Here is a 17,020-nt window from a genome sequence, read left to right as displayed (position 1 = left end):
CCAGCTCCTGTCCTATCATTACCACTGTATAGAGCCAGTCTGAAGGGCTGTGTTTGAAATCCCAGGGACTGAAATCTTGCATTTAGGTGAGCAATGTTAACCTACAGTGGCCTTGCAGTTCTCCTTGGCTGAGGGCGTGTATGGCTTACAGTATAGGTACAGTAAGAAGCCTCGGTATTTTTAACCGCTTCGCTTCACGGCTCCGTGCGATTGGTCAGCGGTGAGAAACGGGCGGGCCTGAGGGCGGGCCTGAGGGCGGGTCTGAGGGCGGGTCTGAGGGCGGGCCTGAGGGCGGGTCTGAGGGCGGACTACGGGAAAGTGAAAGCGGTTCAATGTCAAGCCTGCTCGAATCGGCAGAATCAGAGGATTGCAACATCCACCGGCGATAAACAACAGCCAGGAGACAGGAGCCAGGCAGCAGGTACAGCTGTCAAATCACATGCAGTTTGGAGCAGCTTGTGTTTAGGAGCGAAAGCGCGGCTTCTGGGTCAGCTCAGGTCATTTTAGCCCGTCTTCCTGGATCTGCTGGTTCTGTGATATTGCAGCTAGCGCTAGCTCGCTCGCTCGCTCGCTGATTAACAACAAGTCCAGCTTGTCTGAAACTGCCTTTGTCTGCTGTACTCTCCCTGTTATGAAGACAGTCAGTGTCAGCACGAGTAAACAACGCCTGCTGTCTCTTATTTTTGCGGTTATTTCAGCGGTGTGAGGCGCTTTAGGCCGATGTTTACAGTGTTTAGACCGCTAGCGCTAACTAGAGCTCGGCTAACGGTGGGCTGAAACCAGTCCGCTAGCTAGCTACTTCTTCTGGATGTACTAGCTTCAGCCGGATATCTTGACCCCTATTTCTATTAATTTATGTGTTTTCTTTTAGGAATCATGAACTCCATCTCTGGCAAAAGTGTGCTGTCTCTGTGCAGACGGACGTCAGGCGCCCTTTGGTCTCTGTCCAGCCCGGCTCCGGCTGCTCTCTCCGCCGGCAGCCCGCTGCTTCTCGGCGCGCTGAGAGATTGCCACTCGGGCGCGAGCACCAGGCCCAGTGTTAGCACCAAAAAGAGGGGCTATGATATCACCAGAAATCCCTACCTTAACAAGGTAAAGACCACACAACGGTCTTGAGGGTCAATATGTGTGTGTGTGTGTGTGTGTGTGTGTGGCAGGTCCAGGGATGCTGATGATGTTGCTGGAGGGCCCGTTTCAGGGGCTAAAACCCTGGTCCTCTGGGTCTCCTGCTTCAGCACACATGCAAGCCAGTGAATCTGATGCTTATTTGAAGGGTTTAAAGCTGTAAAGACTTTTTCATTATTATATATGTGGATATATAATAATAACATGGATATCATCAGTACTTAAAGAACAATATCCAACATGTACATTTCAGTAAATAGAGCTAAAAGTACGTCCTGTTTGACTGGATATAATGCAGCAATTTTTTCATTATAAATCATATATGATAATTATTTGACATCTAACACTACTTGTGTTGATGTTGTCTGGGTGTAAAAATATTGTCTGTATATCTGTACTGGATCTATCCTGAAAACAGCTTTAAGTATCATGGTGCAATTTGCCTTATTGCCCACCCCCCCTTTTTTTTGCAGGACCATGCAAGGGTGCTCTAGGACCACTGTGTTAAAACGTTGGGAAAAGTGTATGAGCTCCGTCATTATGCATGACTGATCGAGTTTTATGTGCTGCTATATAGCCGTCGTATTAGAGTTCCCACTGATAAGGCAAGGCCGAGATCACACCAGGCCTGACAATCACACTTAACCCTGTTCTGCTGAATCCGCACAGTCAGCGTAATGATGTCAGCCGTAATGGCGTTAAACGTTTTACACTCGGAAAGCAGATTCCCGTGAGCTTGCATATACCGTATTGATGTATTGGCCCCTGCAACTCATCCAGAATGCAGCGGCACGGGTCGTCTTCAGTGTCCCTAAATTCAGCCATGTCACTCCACTGCTGCGTTCTCTTCACTGGCTTCCTGTAGCTGCTGCCCGCATCAGATTCAAAACCCTGACACTGGCCTATAAAGCCAGGAACGGACCAGCCCCTCCGTACTTGATGGCAATGGTCAAAAGCCGATCTGCACCAAGAGCCCTTCAAGCTTCAAGTACGGCTCGACTCGACCCGCCATCCCTCAAAATCCACGGAAGACAAGCGTCCAGGCTTTTTTCTGTCCTGGCACCAAAGTGGTGGAACGAGCTTCCCCTGGGTGTCCGAACGGCCGAGTCACTCGCTGTCTTCAAACTCAGACTAAAGACCCACCTCTTCCGAGAGTACTTGGGCGAATAGAGTACTAAGGTCGCCTTATTGTATTGTGTTTAGCAATGTCTAAGCTTAGAGGTATCTTTGTATTATTAGTCTATTCTAACTAGCTAAGGTTTCTTTCTTGGGTAAATAGCAAAGCACTTTGTAAGTCGCTCTGGATAAGAGCGTCTGTTAAATGCCGTAAATGTAAATGTATTGTACTTATTTAATTATTCACTAGTAGTAGGCATTTGCATTATCGTCCCCTGCACTCTTATTTGGAAGGTGGGAAGCTGCATTGCAGGATGTGACTCAGGGGGTTTTAAAGAAATTTGACATGTCATGATTTTTTTTTTTTTTTCTATTCTTAAAAATGCTTTCAGGCACATTCTATATCCTGTTTTTAAACTTTGGAGGCAGGGAAAGTACTGAAACAAAAAGATTCAAAACAAGGATAGTTGGATCAAGTAGAGGTAGAAAGCAGAGAGGGAGTAGGCAGCGTAATAGGGGAGGGAGAGTCACTCACACTTTCCATTGGTCAGAAATAAATAGACTCAACATGTGGTATGTCTTTCCTCTCTACTGGGAGCTTGCCCAGACTTTGAGACAGACGCAAATACTGTTTGAGCACTTAATTTAAACCAGATTATGGGATGACTGTGTGCTTTTGGTCTGTAGACCTGTTTTGCAGTTGTGGTTAACAAAGGTGTGGTCCTGGACTTTGCAGGGCATGGCGTTCACCCTGGAGGAGAGACTTCAGCTGGGTATTCATGGCTTGTTGCCTCCATGCTTCCTCTCCCAGGACGTTCAGGTGCTGCGAGTCATGAAAAGCTACGAGACACGCACCAACCCACTTGACAAGTAATGTCCACCCATCACTGCGGTTTTGAACTCAACTGTTGCACCGTACATATAAACATAAATATGTAATTAATTTGCGTAATCTACTGATTATTTTAATTAGTACTCAAGGTCAAGCAATATAAATGAGCTTGACTAAACAACAAACCATGCATAGACTTTCCAAAATAAGTAAATGAGAAATGATTGCCTTTCAAACATTAAGACTTCATATATCTGTATATAAATACTGTTACAGTAAAAAATAATTAAAGGATTATTGTAATGATTTCTTAGAATGTTGTGCTTAATTAAATAGTTATGGTCTAAACAATGTCCTTCAGAGTGGTCAGATGGAAAATACTCTCGGATGTATAAAGTTCCAGAGTCAGAATTGTTCACAGTGGTGGTGATGGGAACCTGGTTTCTGACCAGTTAAAGCAACATTATGTGAAAATTTGCTACTCTCCCTCTGCAGTTGGAGAGTGTAATTCACTTTTACACCAAATGCTCATCATACTTTAAGCTAACACTAGTGGATAGTTACGTAGTGCAGTATTAGGGTTACAATCAGTGTACTATCATAGTTTTATAGGTAACATTGCTTCAATATGTTGCTTTAAGTGACTCTAAAAGCTGTAGCACAGCAAGTTTTTACACAAAATGGCTATAAATATGTTGTTGAATTCCTGAATCTTTTTTTTTTAATTGATGTCATCTGCCATTATTACATATAAAAACTCATAAGTCCTGTGTCGTTCCACTAGTCATGTTGTATGGCAAATAAAGTGAGATAATTGCATTGTAGACCTCCTATCTCCACCACTGTAAAGAAATTTGATTGGGTAGGTTTCTCAGCAGTGCACCATTTCACACCAAACAAAACTGAATAACACTGACAAACAGCGAACCAATTGTTGTAATTCCCATTTAAAATATACAAATTATCAACAAACCACTGCGGATTAGAGAGAAATTTGAATTTTGCATATATATATATATATATATATATATATATATATATATATATATATATATATATATATATATATATATATATATCATATTATACAGATTTCCCCCCTTTATTCCCACTCTCTTCCTTTGGTTCTCTTTGTTTCTCTTGCTCTCTGTCTCTCTCTCGCAGATATATCTTGTTGATGACCCTGCAGGACAGGAATGAGAAGCTCTTTTATCGAGTGTTGACCTCTGATATCGAAGAGTTCATGCCTATAGTTTACACTCCCACTGTGGGCCTGGCCTGCCAGCAGTATGGTCTGGCATTCAGGAGACCACGGTCAGACACATTCAAATCATACTAATGCACTTCAAAACACTTTAAAACTACACTTTATATTACCAAACACATTTTCATATAAACAAAAATGCACTGAAATTTAGTTCCCATGTTTTTCTTTCAGAGGACTTTTTATCACTATTCATGATAAGGGCCACATTGCCACCATGCTGAACTCATGGCCAGAAGATAACATCAAGGTGTGTTTATGCTTAATCTTATGAACAGAGCACAAAAACACTCCGAAATGTGGGTGCCGTGTGTTTTTGGGATGTTTAATATCTTGTTTATTTGTATGGTGCATCATTAGGCCATTGTGGTGACTGATGGCGAGAGGATCCTGGGACTGGGAGACCTGGGCAGTTATGGAATGGGGATTCCAGTGGGAAAGCTGGCTCTCTACACAGCCTGTGGAGGAGTGCGCCCTCAGCAGTGCCTGCCTGTACTGCTGGACGTGGGCACTGATAATGAGGTTTGCCATGCTCTTGGGTTCAATATGGTATTGGTCCAGTCTCAGCTAAAAATGTTTGGTAAGGCTGTCTTAAGGTCCTGTTCACACTTCTTAATCATCATTGCGAACTGATTGTGGATTAGCACCCAGTTACAGAGTATTTGAACTAGAGAGATATTGGATTTTGTTTTCCCCACTGTATGTCATGTCCATGTACCCCAATCGCCTTATTCAGCTATGCAAAGATCAACACAGTATGACTTTCTAAAAGCTTCTTTAATGCTGAGTGTAAACAGGGCCTTAGTCAGTGAGTAAGGATTACGATACTGGTAGAATTCCTATACTGGTAGGTTAATGCTGTCTCTACAGAGCCCAGCAGAATGTGCCTGTTTTGATGAACCTTTTATTTTTTTATATTTTCTGATCAGACTCTCCTGAATGATCCTTTGTACATTGGTCTGAAACACAAAAGAGTGAGGGGAAAAGAATATGACGACCTCATTGATGAGTTCATGCAGGCCGTCACAGACAAGTAAGTATCAAGTGCATCACAGTAATAAAGCGATAATGTTCAATGAATGATTAACCTTGCTCTCTTTCACAGGTATGGGATGAACTGTCTGATTCAGTTTGAGGACTTTGCCAACAGCAATGCTTTCCGCATTCTTAACAAGTACCGCAACCGTTACTGCACTTTCAACGATGACATCCAAGGTAGATATAGTGCCAGAGTTTAACAAAAGACAGAGCTCAGAATTCAGTGACCTTCCCACTAAAAATATCTAATATTTCTCTTTTTTAGGCACAGCATCAGTGGCTGTTGCTGGTATACTTGCTGCTCTGAAGATCACCAAAAATAAACTGTCTGACCACAAGTTTGTGTTCCAGGGAGCAGGAGAGGTACTGTTTACACCAAATGCCATGTGTTTATTTACTGGGGTGTTGTTCTTTAGCACACCTTAGAATGTGCTAAAAAAATGCTGTCTGAGAGTGCTTGTTGCCGTTTAATTGGTTATTATCAATCATGTGATCAGGCTGCTTTGGGCATTGCTCATCTGCTCATCATGGCCATGGCTAAGGAGGGAGTGCCACATGCGGAAGCTGTCAAGAGGATCTGGATGGTGGACTCTAAAGGGCTTATTGTCAAGGTAACAATTACCCTCTAACTACCATGCGGGCGTGCTTATGCTATCATCATTATGCTAAAATGTGGATGTCCTCCTACACTATTCCAGGAAATGGCTATTCATGGAGGTTTGATTAAGGTCTAACACATAAGTGCACCAGGATATTCTATGCACTCCTCCACAATCTCAAAGTAGCTGTTAAAATTGCCATTGCAAGAGAAATGGTGCCTTGTGATTTGTGCAGCATGTTAAACACTGGTTTTGTCATGTGATCTTCAGGGCAGAAGTCACCTCAACCATGAGAAGGAAGAGTTTGCCCATGATCACCCTCACATAAAGACCCTGGAGGAGGTGGTGGAGACCATCAGACCTACAGCTGTCATTGGTAATTAGCAATTCATTCGCACTTAACCCAGCATATAATATTATAATATAATATTGTGGTATTTTGTGGTAAGTAGGAAAACACAATACACACAAATGTGTATTTACTACATTTTAACATCACATTCACCACACTGATGAATATTGAACATTAGATTAGCGGCATAAATCATCATAAATGTACTTTTATGTTAGTATCTAACATTAGCTATATTATTGTGTTCTATTGCACTGCAAAAGTACAGTATAAAGTAATAAGGTTTGGTTGCTGATCTTCTCTGTTAAGTCACTGTAGGCATTTGTTCACTTCCACCAGCAGCTCATCTAAATTACTGAAATGAAGTACTGATTAGATTAATTAGGTATTGGTACAGAGTCATCAATATTCAGTACAGTTTTTGTCATCAATATTCTTTTGTGCAGGTGTGGCTGCCATTGGAGGAGCTTTTACAGAGAAGATCATCAAGAACATGGCCTCCTTCAATGAGAGGCCCATCATCTTTGCCCTTAGCAATCCCACCAGCAAAGCAGAGTGCACAGCAGAGCAGTGTTACAAACTCACAGAGGTAATGTACATCTTGCAGAAATCACACTTCATTAAAAAAATAAATAAAAAGTGCTCTAACATTGAGTGCCAGGTTCTAAAATGTAACAACAAGTAAAACCTGAAATTTATCCTGATCCCGTATGTCCATAGCAGTGTCATCTGCTAATTCTCATAGCTATTAGACAGTTGTTTCAGTGGTTCACTGGGGCTACACGATATTAGAAAGGACTGACATTGTGATTTATTAAAAAAAACACAGGAATTTTCACCTGATTTCTCCAGAAGTCAGTGTTTCAACATGTCATGATAAGCATCATGATAATGATGCATTCTGTGTATTCAAGATCAATAAACAATATTGGGCAGATTTAGTCAAGTTGTAAAGTTTTTTTTACTTTACTTGCAGCACTGAAATCATTCAAATCACTTTGTTTTTTGGTTTATTAACACAGGGTCGTGGAATCTTTGCCAGTGGTAGTCCCTTCCAGAAAGTCACTCTTGCAGATGGGCGCACCTTCTACCCAGGCCAGGGCAACAATGCTTATGTGTTCCCTGGAGTAGCACTGGGAGTCATCGCCTGTGGAGTGCGTCACATATCAGATGACATTTTCCTCACCACAGCAGAGGTAAACATTGTGATTACACAGTGATAAGTTTACTGCAGAAGAGATGTGATATACAGGAAAAGCTCATAAATTAAGCCACCTAAATCTTAATTTTATGATTGTTTTAATGTAGATATTTCAGTTCTTGATGCGTCTTAGAATAAAATAAAAGAGTAAAAACAATGTTTAGTTGGGGAGGGCCTAGGACCCATTAAACCAGATCATTTTGCCAGCAGCACCCCACGTGAGCAGACAGCTCTCGCAGTGTCAAGAACATTCCTTAAAGAGCACTGATTCTAATACTGGGTAGGGCCTCCATTCTTAGTGCCATGGATTCCATGGATTCCTTTGAGATTCCTTTACTCATTACATGCTTGTAATGGGTACATTGTGGCCGTTGAAGGGAAGGACATGGTCATCAACAACACTCAAATAAGCTGTGGCGTTTGTACCAAGAAACGATTGAGTGGTATTAACAGTCCCAGAGTGTGCCAAGAAAACACTCCCCACATTATTACACCGCCTCCATCAGCCTGGACTGTAGACACAAGGCAGGTTGGGTCAGTGGGTGCATGCCGGTGGCACCAAATTCTGACCCTACCATATGTGTGCCTCAGCAGAAATTTACATTTATCAACCAGGCTTCATTTTCCCAGTCTGTCCACTTTGATGAGTATGTGCCCACTGCACCCTCAGGTGTCTGTTCTTGACTGACAGAATTGGAAGCCAACATGGTCTTCTACTGTAGTTGCCCATCCAGCTTTTTGTCCAGCCTGGCCATTCTTCATTGACCCTTTCTCACAATCAAGGCATTTCCATCTGCAGAACTGCCACTCACTGGATGTTTCTTTCCTTATTACACCATTCTGAATAAACTCTAGAGACTGCTGTGCTGAAAATACAAAGAGATCAGCAGTTCCAGAAATGCTTAAACCAGCCCATTTGGCACCAACAATCACCTGAGATCACATTTTCCCTCCACATTCTGATGACGTGAACGCTACCGGAAACTGCTGGACTAAATCTGTTTGAGTTTATGCATTGCCCTGCTTCCATACAAATGGCTGAGTAGACAGTTGCATGAATAGGTGTACAGGTGTGCCTGGTAAAATACTTGTGTACTGGTGAAACAACATATTTACAGCAGCTTTACTACTTGCAGCATTCACTGCAGTATGTGTTTCTGGCAAAGCTTCAAGACTATGAGAACTAAGCTCTGCTGCCCTCAAGCTGTCTCCCAGAAAAAGTAATGTCACATTGGAAAATATAAGTTACACCGCAAATGATTTTAATGCATTTGCATATACAGCTCCAGAAAAAAATAAAAGACAGTTTCTTTAGTTTTATTATTTATAGACAGTGTGTTTACAATGGGACATAACCATTTGCGCCGTATTTTATAAACCATGGACAACATTTCCCCTAAATTCCAAATAAAACATATTGCAATTTAAAGCATTTATTTGCAGAAATGCCAACTGCTCAAAAACAACTGTTTAGTAAATGATTATAATGCAAAGAAGTTATTATTCAAATGTAAACAACAAACACAGTGCCAATATTTGAACTTTGAAAACATTCAGAAATCACTATGGTGAAATAACCTTGACTGCCAATCACAGTCATTGATGTATTGGCAGGCTCTCCAGTAGTCTTTCACACTGGTGTTTGGTGACATGTCATTCATAATCTGCAAATTCAGGTAACTCGGATTTGTTTGATGAAATGTCTGGAATAAAACTTCCAGAAGTAGTGATGACATCCACCACATATCTATCCACAACACTAACTTATCATAATGATAAATATTGCCCAATACTCTCTTAGTTTAGCCATTTTTGTAAATAATGCCATTCTAATAAAGGTGGTGGAATTGTGATTAACAGTGGTTGATATTTTGTGTCTCAGGCAATCTCAGACATGGTTACAGAGGAGCACCTGGCTGAGGGAAGATTGTACCCTCCCCTTAGTACCATCAGAGAAGTGTCCTTCAAGATCGCTGTGAAGGTTAGTGACTGAAGTTACCTGTAACTTAACTCTGTTTAATTTAAATGTTGGACATACATGTTGTCATAGATGGCATAACCCAATCTGTACCTGCAAGATTGCTTGGGCCCAGCTTGCTTGGACCCAACTAGCACTGGTCAATTTGAACCGATAATGCCCACAACGCCGACCACAGCTACGGACTATAATGCTGTGATGGAGACACAGTCCGCAAAAAGGGAGAGAAAACTACTTTAGATCTACTATATCTACTAACTCCTATTAAACAACAAGAGGAACAGGCATTTCTCATTTTGAAAAACAGTAGTAGTACGTGAAATCTTGTGAGCTAGTTGAAAGAACAAAGCTCGGTTCTAGATTTCTCTTAAATTCCATCATCTGCACACCTGATGTAGTATAATTAAGCACTGATTTGCCAAACCAGGTGTTGTATGTTAACTAGAGTACCAGGAGGAGAGCTTCGGAGATGTTTTACTGCACAGAGTGATGTTAAACCACTACTGTTTGTATGAATGTTTACTGCCCAGATAAGGACAAGGTTGGCAAGTATTTTTGCAGAGCACCGGGTGGTCATTTGTGGCATGTTTTTCCAAGTTTAGTAAACTGCTCAGGATACAATGTGATCAGTACAGAATCTTATTTCCTAAACCGTCCTTCAGCATCCCTCCCTTTCTTTCTCTTTTTCCAGATTGTGGACTATGCGTATAAGCAGGGTGTTGCCTCGTGGTATCCAGAACCCAAGGACAAGGAAGCCTTTGTGTTGTCTAATGTCTACAGTCCTGACTATGATTCCTTTACACTGGACTCATACACATGGCCCGTAGATGCCATGAAGGTCCAGGACGTGTAGCTGCTTTAGCCTCTTTAGCCTCTTTCTCCGCTCTCTGATACCCACATATCAGCACATGTCTCATGCCTCTGTTTTTCCTCTACTATGCTTTTACAGGTCATAATTGTTTTGCCTTTGCATTCAGCTCCCATGCGTTTTTCTATGATTAGTCTTTTGACAACGCTAAAAGTAGAACCACCCACTCTACAGACATCTCCCCTGCTCGCAGATGCCAAAGAGTCTGTCTATGCGAGTTTGCTGAAGCTGAAGATAGCTGTCAGTCAGCGGCATTATTTTCTAGCCTTCTGGTCAAAAGAAGGGCAGCATTCTGTCCCTTAAATTAAAGAAATGTTAAAAAAAAAAAGTTTTTAAACAGGAATGGGACAAGTTTTATGCCACTCCATGATTTACTCCCCTTTCTTTTTGTTTTGCACGTGTGCACACTGACTATTTATTTTTAATAAGCTCCCTCTCTTCTATTAAGCACTCCTTTGTTTGCAGTCCCCAAGCACTGACTCCCACTGACCCCATTGAAGGGAGGGAATTATTTTTGTACAATTATTGCTTAAAGCAGCAGGCTGGATGCCTGTAAGGAGTTGGATGTTTCCATCCAGAGGGAATTGTTGTGTTTTTAAGGTAGTGTTATATAGGTAGTGGGTTTAGTTATGCTGTGTGATTTTGTAAGAAGGGCCTTCTGTATTGGCATATCCGGATTTTGCCAAAGGATGTCTTGTCAGATATATTACACTCCAATAGCCGTCAATATTGTGTTTCTCCTCAGAAGGTCACTATTTGTATATGAAGTACCACCTTGGTCGTAAGCAGATAAGTAACCAATGTGTTTGTGCTCAGCGTGACCTGAAGAATCATTGCTATCTATTATCATTAATGAACATGCTCTGCTTATGAGTAATGCACTACGGAGGAATTCTATTTTCAGATACTCAAGGAAGGGAAAATGACTGTTTTGAATAAACAATGAAACCAAATCTGTTGTCTGTACAAGTAGTGATTGAGATTGTCTGGAAAGGGATGAGGGAACTTCACCCAAATCCATAAGTTCAGGAGCTTGTGACAATGTGGAAGCTCTGAGCTGGTTTCTCTCTTACAGCGATCATATCTTTTACACCACAACACATACTACTAGCTGTGCCCTTTACTTACGTACAGCACACGATTAAGACATTTTCAGTATGACTAATTAATAACTACATGGCCAACTCTCAATACATGTTGTGAAGCTTTGCAGTAAAGTTCTGCCTTGGGGTGTTGTGTTCACAAGCAACTGTTTAACAAGTTAGTTCGACAAATCACTTCCCTGCTAGAGCTGCCCCGGTAACTGTAAGTGCTGTTACTGTAAAGTAAACATTTCCAGGAGCAGGACATCGTCTGTTACACGACTTCTTGTCTGCGTCTGGAAGCAGTGTCAAAACAAGAACAGTTAATCACAAGATTTATGAGCTGGGTTTCCATAGCTGAGCAGCTGCACAATAAGACAAGGGTTGGCTGGATCATGCTTTGGGCTTGTGTTGCAGCCAGTGGCATGGGGAAATTGTAGAGTTCTTCACTTGTAGAGGAGGAAAATGGGCTGAATTAAATACCAGCAAATTCTGGAAGCAGAAATCACACCATCTTTAAAATAAAAATGAAAAGGATGAAAAAAGGATTTTACAAAGATAATGATCCTAAACACCTCAAAATCCACCTCGAGGGCGCAAGCTGGGCGCAGACTTTGCCACGGCCCTGACTCAACTACTTCATTTGGACACTGAGCATGTCTTGGGTGATCGACTGCACCTGGGTTAAGTTGTGCAAATAAGATTTTTTGCCAACCCCCTTCTTTTTTTTAAGCTTATATTGTCACTGTCTAGCAGAAACCTTGTATCTCCATTTTTGCTCCAGTTTTTCACATGTCATGATAAATAGATCAGTATACATGCTCCCAAAAGACCTGGAATTCAATTTTTTACCAATACTCCCATTGAAAGCTGATACAAGACACTGGTTTACCAGCATGGTCAGGCTGGTTATGCTGTATTAGACCAGCTTGGTAATGCTGGCCATGCTGGTAGACCTGCTGAACCATTCAACTCAAAATAAAACTAAATAAATACTCCATGCTGGTCAAGACCTAAGCTGGTCAAACAGCTTAACCAGGCTTATCTGGCCAGGCTGTTTTGCAGCAGGGTGTCTTCTGTAAAAACAAAAAATGTACATTTCTTCACATTTTAGTTTCTCAAATAAAATACAATGACAAATTAAGAAAAGGCACTTTTATCTGCTGTGCCTCCTGATATGTCCTCTAACCACTGCTTAGTGGTTCAGCGTCTCTGGGCTCTGTTATCCAGTGTCTGCCTCTTACTTGTAGCAGAACAGTGCGTGTCTCGTCCTCTGGGTGGCAGTGTTGAGCTGGTGCAGGGTTCTGCCCTTGGCTCTCTGCCTGCCTTCTGCTGCACAGCTCCACCAAGCTCTGCTGTCTGTCAGGCACCTCTACTTTTGGATTGGCCACCTGCAATGTGTGCCCATTTCCAGAGTGGTAAATTATACTGGGGCTTTCTTTAACCACCGCAAGAGCCACACTGCACCCGGAAGATTTTGTCACAAAAACATTTAGCCAATTTCACAATAATGGTGCAAATTGCTCCTACCTCAGAATATGCCGGTGTGCAAAGTGGCCATTTGCACACCAGTGGGACCCTGTTATTTCGGTGACTGCAGACTTAAAGGCTTGATTTCAGCTGGGCTTTCTCTGTAGGACGATCACTAAAATCTACCTGCGACTTCAGTGCCAGGCTAAAGTGATATTCCCAGTCTTCTGTAAAAGCACCTCAGTTCTGAGAAACAACAGATGACTGTCCAGAGTAAATGATCTACACACAGACGTTTCCCATCCAGAACGTCTGGCACAGCCTGCAGAGTAATGTGGAGTCTAGGCTCAGGATATCCTGTAGATACTGTGTGTTTGTGTAGAGATCTTATGCACCTTAAAGATACCAAAGAATATCAAATAATCATGCATATTTGACTATTTTTTATTTATTTTATAGTTATGAATAGAAAGTATGCAACTTTGGTTGGACGACAGAAATGCTCAGATGTTGTTAAGCAAGCTATTTACAACCCTGTTATTTTGCCTCAGCATAAAAAGCACTGGTGAATGGCTAGCGTATATGCAACGGCAAAGCTCACAGAAGGCCGAATACCTTTGTCTTTTATTATATTCTATAATAAAACTATATATTTTACAATAGTTGTAACACAGTAACAAAAACACTGCAATCATGCTGCATTCTTTATACCTCAGAAGTCGGATGTCTGAGCTGGGAATGACGCCACACCGGGTTGACCACACGCCAGTAAAAATATTCCGATAATTGAACACCATTTTAAAACCTTTCCAAAAAAAAAATACTTCGCTAAAGACTTCGGAATCTGACCCCGACTGCTTTCCTGGTCTTTTATGGTGAATCTAACCAAAATACGGCCCACGTTTTATCTCCTAGTTTAGCACTTAACAGTTAACTGATAGCATTGTGCATTATATGGTATTTTACAAATGCATGGAAACATATAGAGGTAGTCCACAGATAGAAGTTGGGCAGTACTGTGTGTGTGTGACTGATTTAATGAGACAACAAATAGACAGAAGTGCTGCTAAACTGTAGCTATAATACTAGCTACTGCTTGTACTACTGCTGATGTGCAGTGCGGCCATCCTGAAATGTGAACTCAGGGTTGGTGAGGCTCTCTGTCTAGTAGGAGGTTGGAAATCCAACCTGAGGGGTTGATCCAGTTGAAATTTTGTACGTGGAGCCCGGCAATTCCGATGTCCCATTTCAAACTCACCGGTAAAATAATACTAACAAATAGCTGGTGCTTTCTCTTCTGATTAGTTTAGCTCCAGCTTGGTTTAGCTGAGGTAGTTCAGTTTGGTTTTGATGGAGGGAAAATGGAGAGAAGAGATGCTAGGTAAAAGCTAGTGTCTGCTAATGTTAGCTTTTAGCTTAGCACGGATCCCTGTTAGCTCCCTCTGGAGTTTCAGCCCCCATATGGGAACACTGGCTCAGGAAAAGCTGAGGTCATGAGGCCTGGTTTGTGTTGCAACCTATATTCATATAACTAGAGTCTGGAGGTGATGTGCTGATCTCCAGTTTCAACAATACCATATTCTCCTTCGGCAGGTTTGACTAGAGCTTTTGCTTGACATTTTGGAGGTAAAATATGATCAAGGATGTTAAGTTGTAGCTTTGGAATCGAAAGCAACAGTGTTTGAGGTTCACAGTGTCACTTCCATGTACCTAAGGCTCATTATTCAGCTATGCCAAGGTAAAGTTACACACAGCTTGACATTGTTGGGCCCCTCTAAAGGCTCTGTGTTTGCATTGGTTTGAAGACTGATTAACTGATTAACTGATTAACCACAATGCGCCTTTATCAAGCAGCGAAAATAAACAAAAACACACCCGGGTAAAAGGTCAAATCAACAATTAACCCCACCAATTATTGACAATCACTAAATAACTCAAGTCCCATTGCACTGATACATGGTCTGGTGGCTGAAAATACTTACCGTCCAGGTCTTCAGTAAAAGTAAAAAGTGCCATAGAATGCATTCGCTAAGTATCTTAAGCTAAGTTGCTGATGTATTAAGAAATAATAAGTATATGACTTTGATTGGGGCAAACATCCCAGGCCTATTTACAACCCTGTTACTTTACCTCAAAATGATGCTGATTTTCTTTTTATGGTGGGCTTGTGAATAATAAGCTCTACCTTTATTGGCTGGTATAAGTGACCAAGACGGCTCACGGGCTCACAGCCATGTAGTGTACCCTAGTTGTTAGTACTGGAACAAGAACACTGTGTTTGTGATTATTAATGCTAATAACTAATGGACTGTTTTACAGCTGTTTTTGTAATGCTGGATGTCCTTGAAGTGAAGAGACGGCAGTGCTTGAGGTAGACTTGAGGTCAGTTTCATGTACTGGACTCTCATTATTCAACTATGCCAAGGAAAATAGTTCTCCACTCACCTTTAAACCTGAGTGTTACTGTTTATATAAAACACTTAGGTAGGCTTAGCCACGCTGGATCCCTCACTACCATCAGCTACATTTAGAAACATAAACAAACTAGTTGGGGGATTTAGATGCATTTCATTGAGTTATTTGGTGAGGTAGCCTTACAGAAGTGAAGGCTATCATGTCTTAGACCTTTTCCCTATTGAACTGTTTATTCGGGTAGCTGAAACTCTTTTAATACTTTGTATTAATTTAAACTTTGACTTCTTCTTGTACCTTTTTTGAAGTATCTTGTCGTAGATCAGGAATCATACACTGTGTGCAGAATTATTAGGCAAATGAGTATTTTGATCACATCATCCTTTTTATGCATGTTGTCCTACTCCAAGCTCTATAGGCTTGAAAGCCAACTACCAATCAAGTAAATCAGGTGATGTGCATCTCTGTAATGAGAAGGGGTGTGGTCTAATGACATCAACACCCTATATAAGGTGTGCTTAATTATTAGGCAACTTCCTTTCCTTTGGCAAAATGGGTCAGAAGAGAGATTTGACGGACTCTGAAAAGTCAACAATTGTGAGATGTCTTGCAGAGGGATGCAGCAGTCTTGAAATTGCCAAACTTTTGAAGCGTGATCACCGAACAATCAAGCGTTTCATGGCAAATAGCCAACAGGGTCGCAAGAAACGTGTTGAAAAAAAAAAGGCTCAAAATAACTGCCCATGAATTTAGGAAAATCAAGCGTGAAGCTGCCAAGATGCCATTTGCCACCAGTTTTGCCATATTTCAGAGCTGCAACGTTACTGGAGTATCAAAAAGCACAAGGTGTGCGATACTCAGGGACATGACCAAGGTAAGGAAGGCTGAAAAACGACCACCTTTGAATAAGAAACATAAGATAAAACATCAAGATTGGGCCAAGAAATATCTTAAGACTGATTTTTCTAAGGTTTTATGGACTAATGAAATGCGAGTGACTCTTGATGGGCCAGATGGATGGGCCCGAGACTGGATCAGTAAAGGGCAGAGAGCTCCACTCCAACTCAGACGCCAGCAAGGTGGATGTGGGGTACTGGTATGGGCTGGTATCATCAAAGATGAACTTGTGGGACCTTTTTGGGTTGAGGATGGAGTGAAGCTCAACTCCCAGACCTACTGCCAGTTTCTGGAAGACACCTTCAAGCAGTGGTACAGAAAGAAGTTGGTATCGTTCAAGAAAAACAGGATTTTCATGCAGGACAATGCTCCATCACATGCATCCAAATACTCCACAGCGTGGCTGGCCAGTAAGGGTGTTCCCCTGATCTGAACCCCATAGAGAACCTGTGGTCCCTCATAAAATGTGAGATCTACAGGGAGGGAAAACAGTCCACCTCTCTGAACAGTGTCTGGGAGGTTGTAGTGTCTGCTGCACGCAACGTTGATCGTAAACAGATCAAGCAACTGACCGAATCTATGGATGGGAGGCTTTTGAGTGTCATCGTAAAGAAAGGTGGCTATATTGGTCAGTGATTTGTTTGTGGTTTTGTTTTTGAATGTCAGAAATGTTTATTTCTAAATTTTGTGTTATATTGGTTTACCTGGTGAAAATAAACAAGTGAGATGGGTATATATTTGTTTTTTATTAAGTTGCCTAATAATTCTGCACAGTAATAGTTACCT

The 17,020-nt window shown here is 41.6% G+C and overlaps 1 protein-coding gene across 1 annotated transcript; it reads left to right on the top strand.

Moving 5' to 3' along the window:
• The first annotated feature begins 303 nt into the window (after positions 1-303).
• On the top strand, positions 304-11,326 carry me3 (malic enzyme 3, NADP(+)-dependent, mitochondrial). The gene is made up of 15 exons (XM_072686245.1): positions 304-421; positions 872-1,092; positions 2,978-3,111; positions 4,238-4,387; positions 4,512-4,587; positions 4,698-4,859; positions 5,267-5,370; positions 5,443-5,552; positions 5,641-5,738; positions 5,873-5,986; positions 6,245-6,350; positions 6,773-6,915; positions 7,349-7,522; positions 9,410-9,508; positions 10,197-11,326. Exons 2-15 carry the CDS (start codon positions 877-879, stop codon positions 10,356-10,358), a joined length of 1,848 nt encoding a protein of 615 aa, XP_072542346.1. The 5' UTR covers positions 304-421; positions 872-876; the 3' UTR covers positions 10,359-11,326.
• The last annotated feature ends 5,694 nt before the right edge of the window (positions 11,327-17,020 follow it).

The sequence above is a fragment of the Salminus brasiliensis genome, chromosome 8, assembly GCF_030463535.1.
Source record: "Salminus brasiliensis chromosome 8, fSalBra1.hap2, whole genome shotgun sequence".
NCBI lineage: Eukaryota > Metazoa > Chordata > Actinopteri > Characiformes > Bryconidae > Salminus > Salminus brasiliensis.
This window is presented reverse-complemented; position numbering and strand designations above follow the sequence as displayed.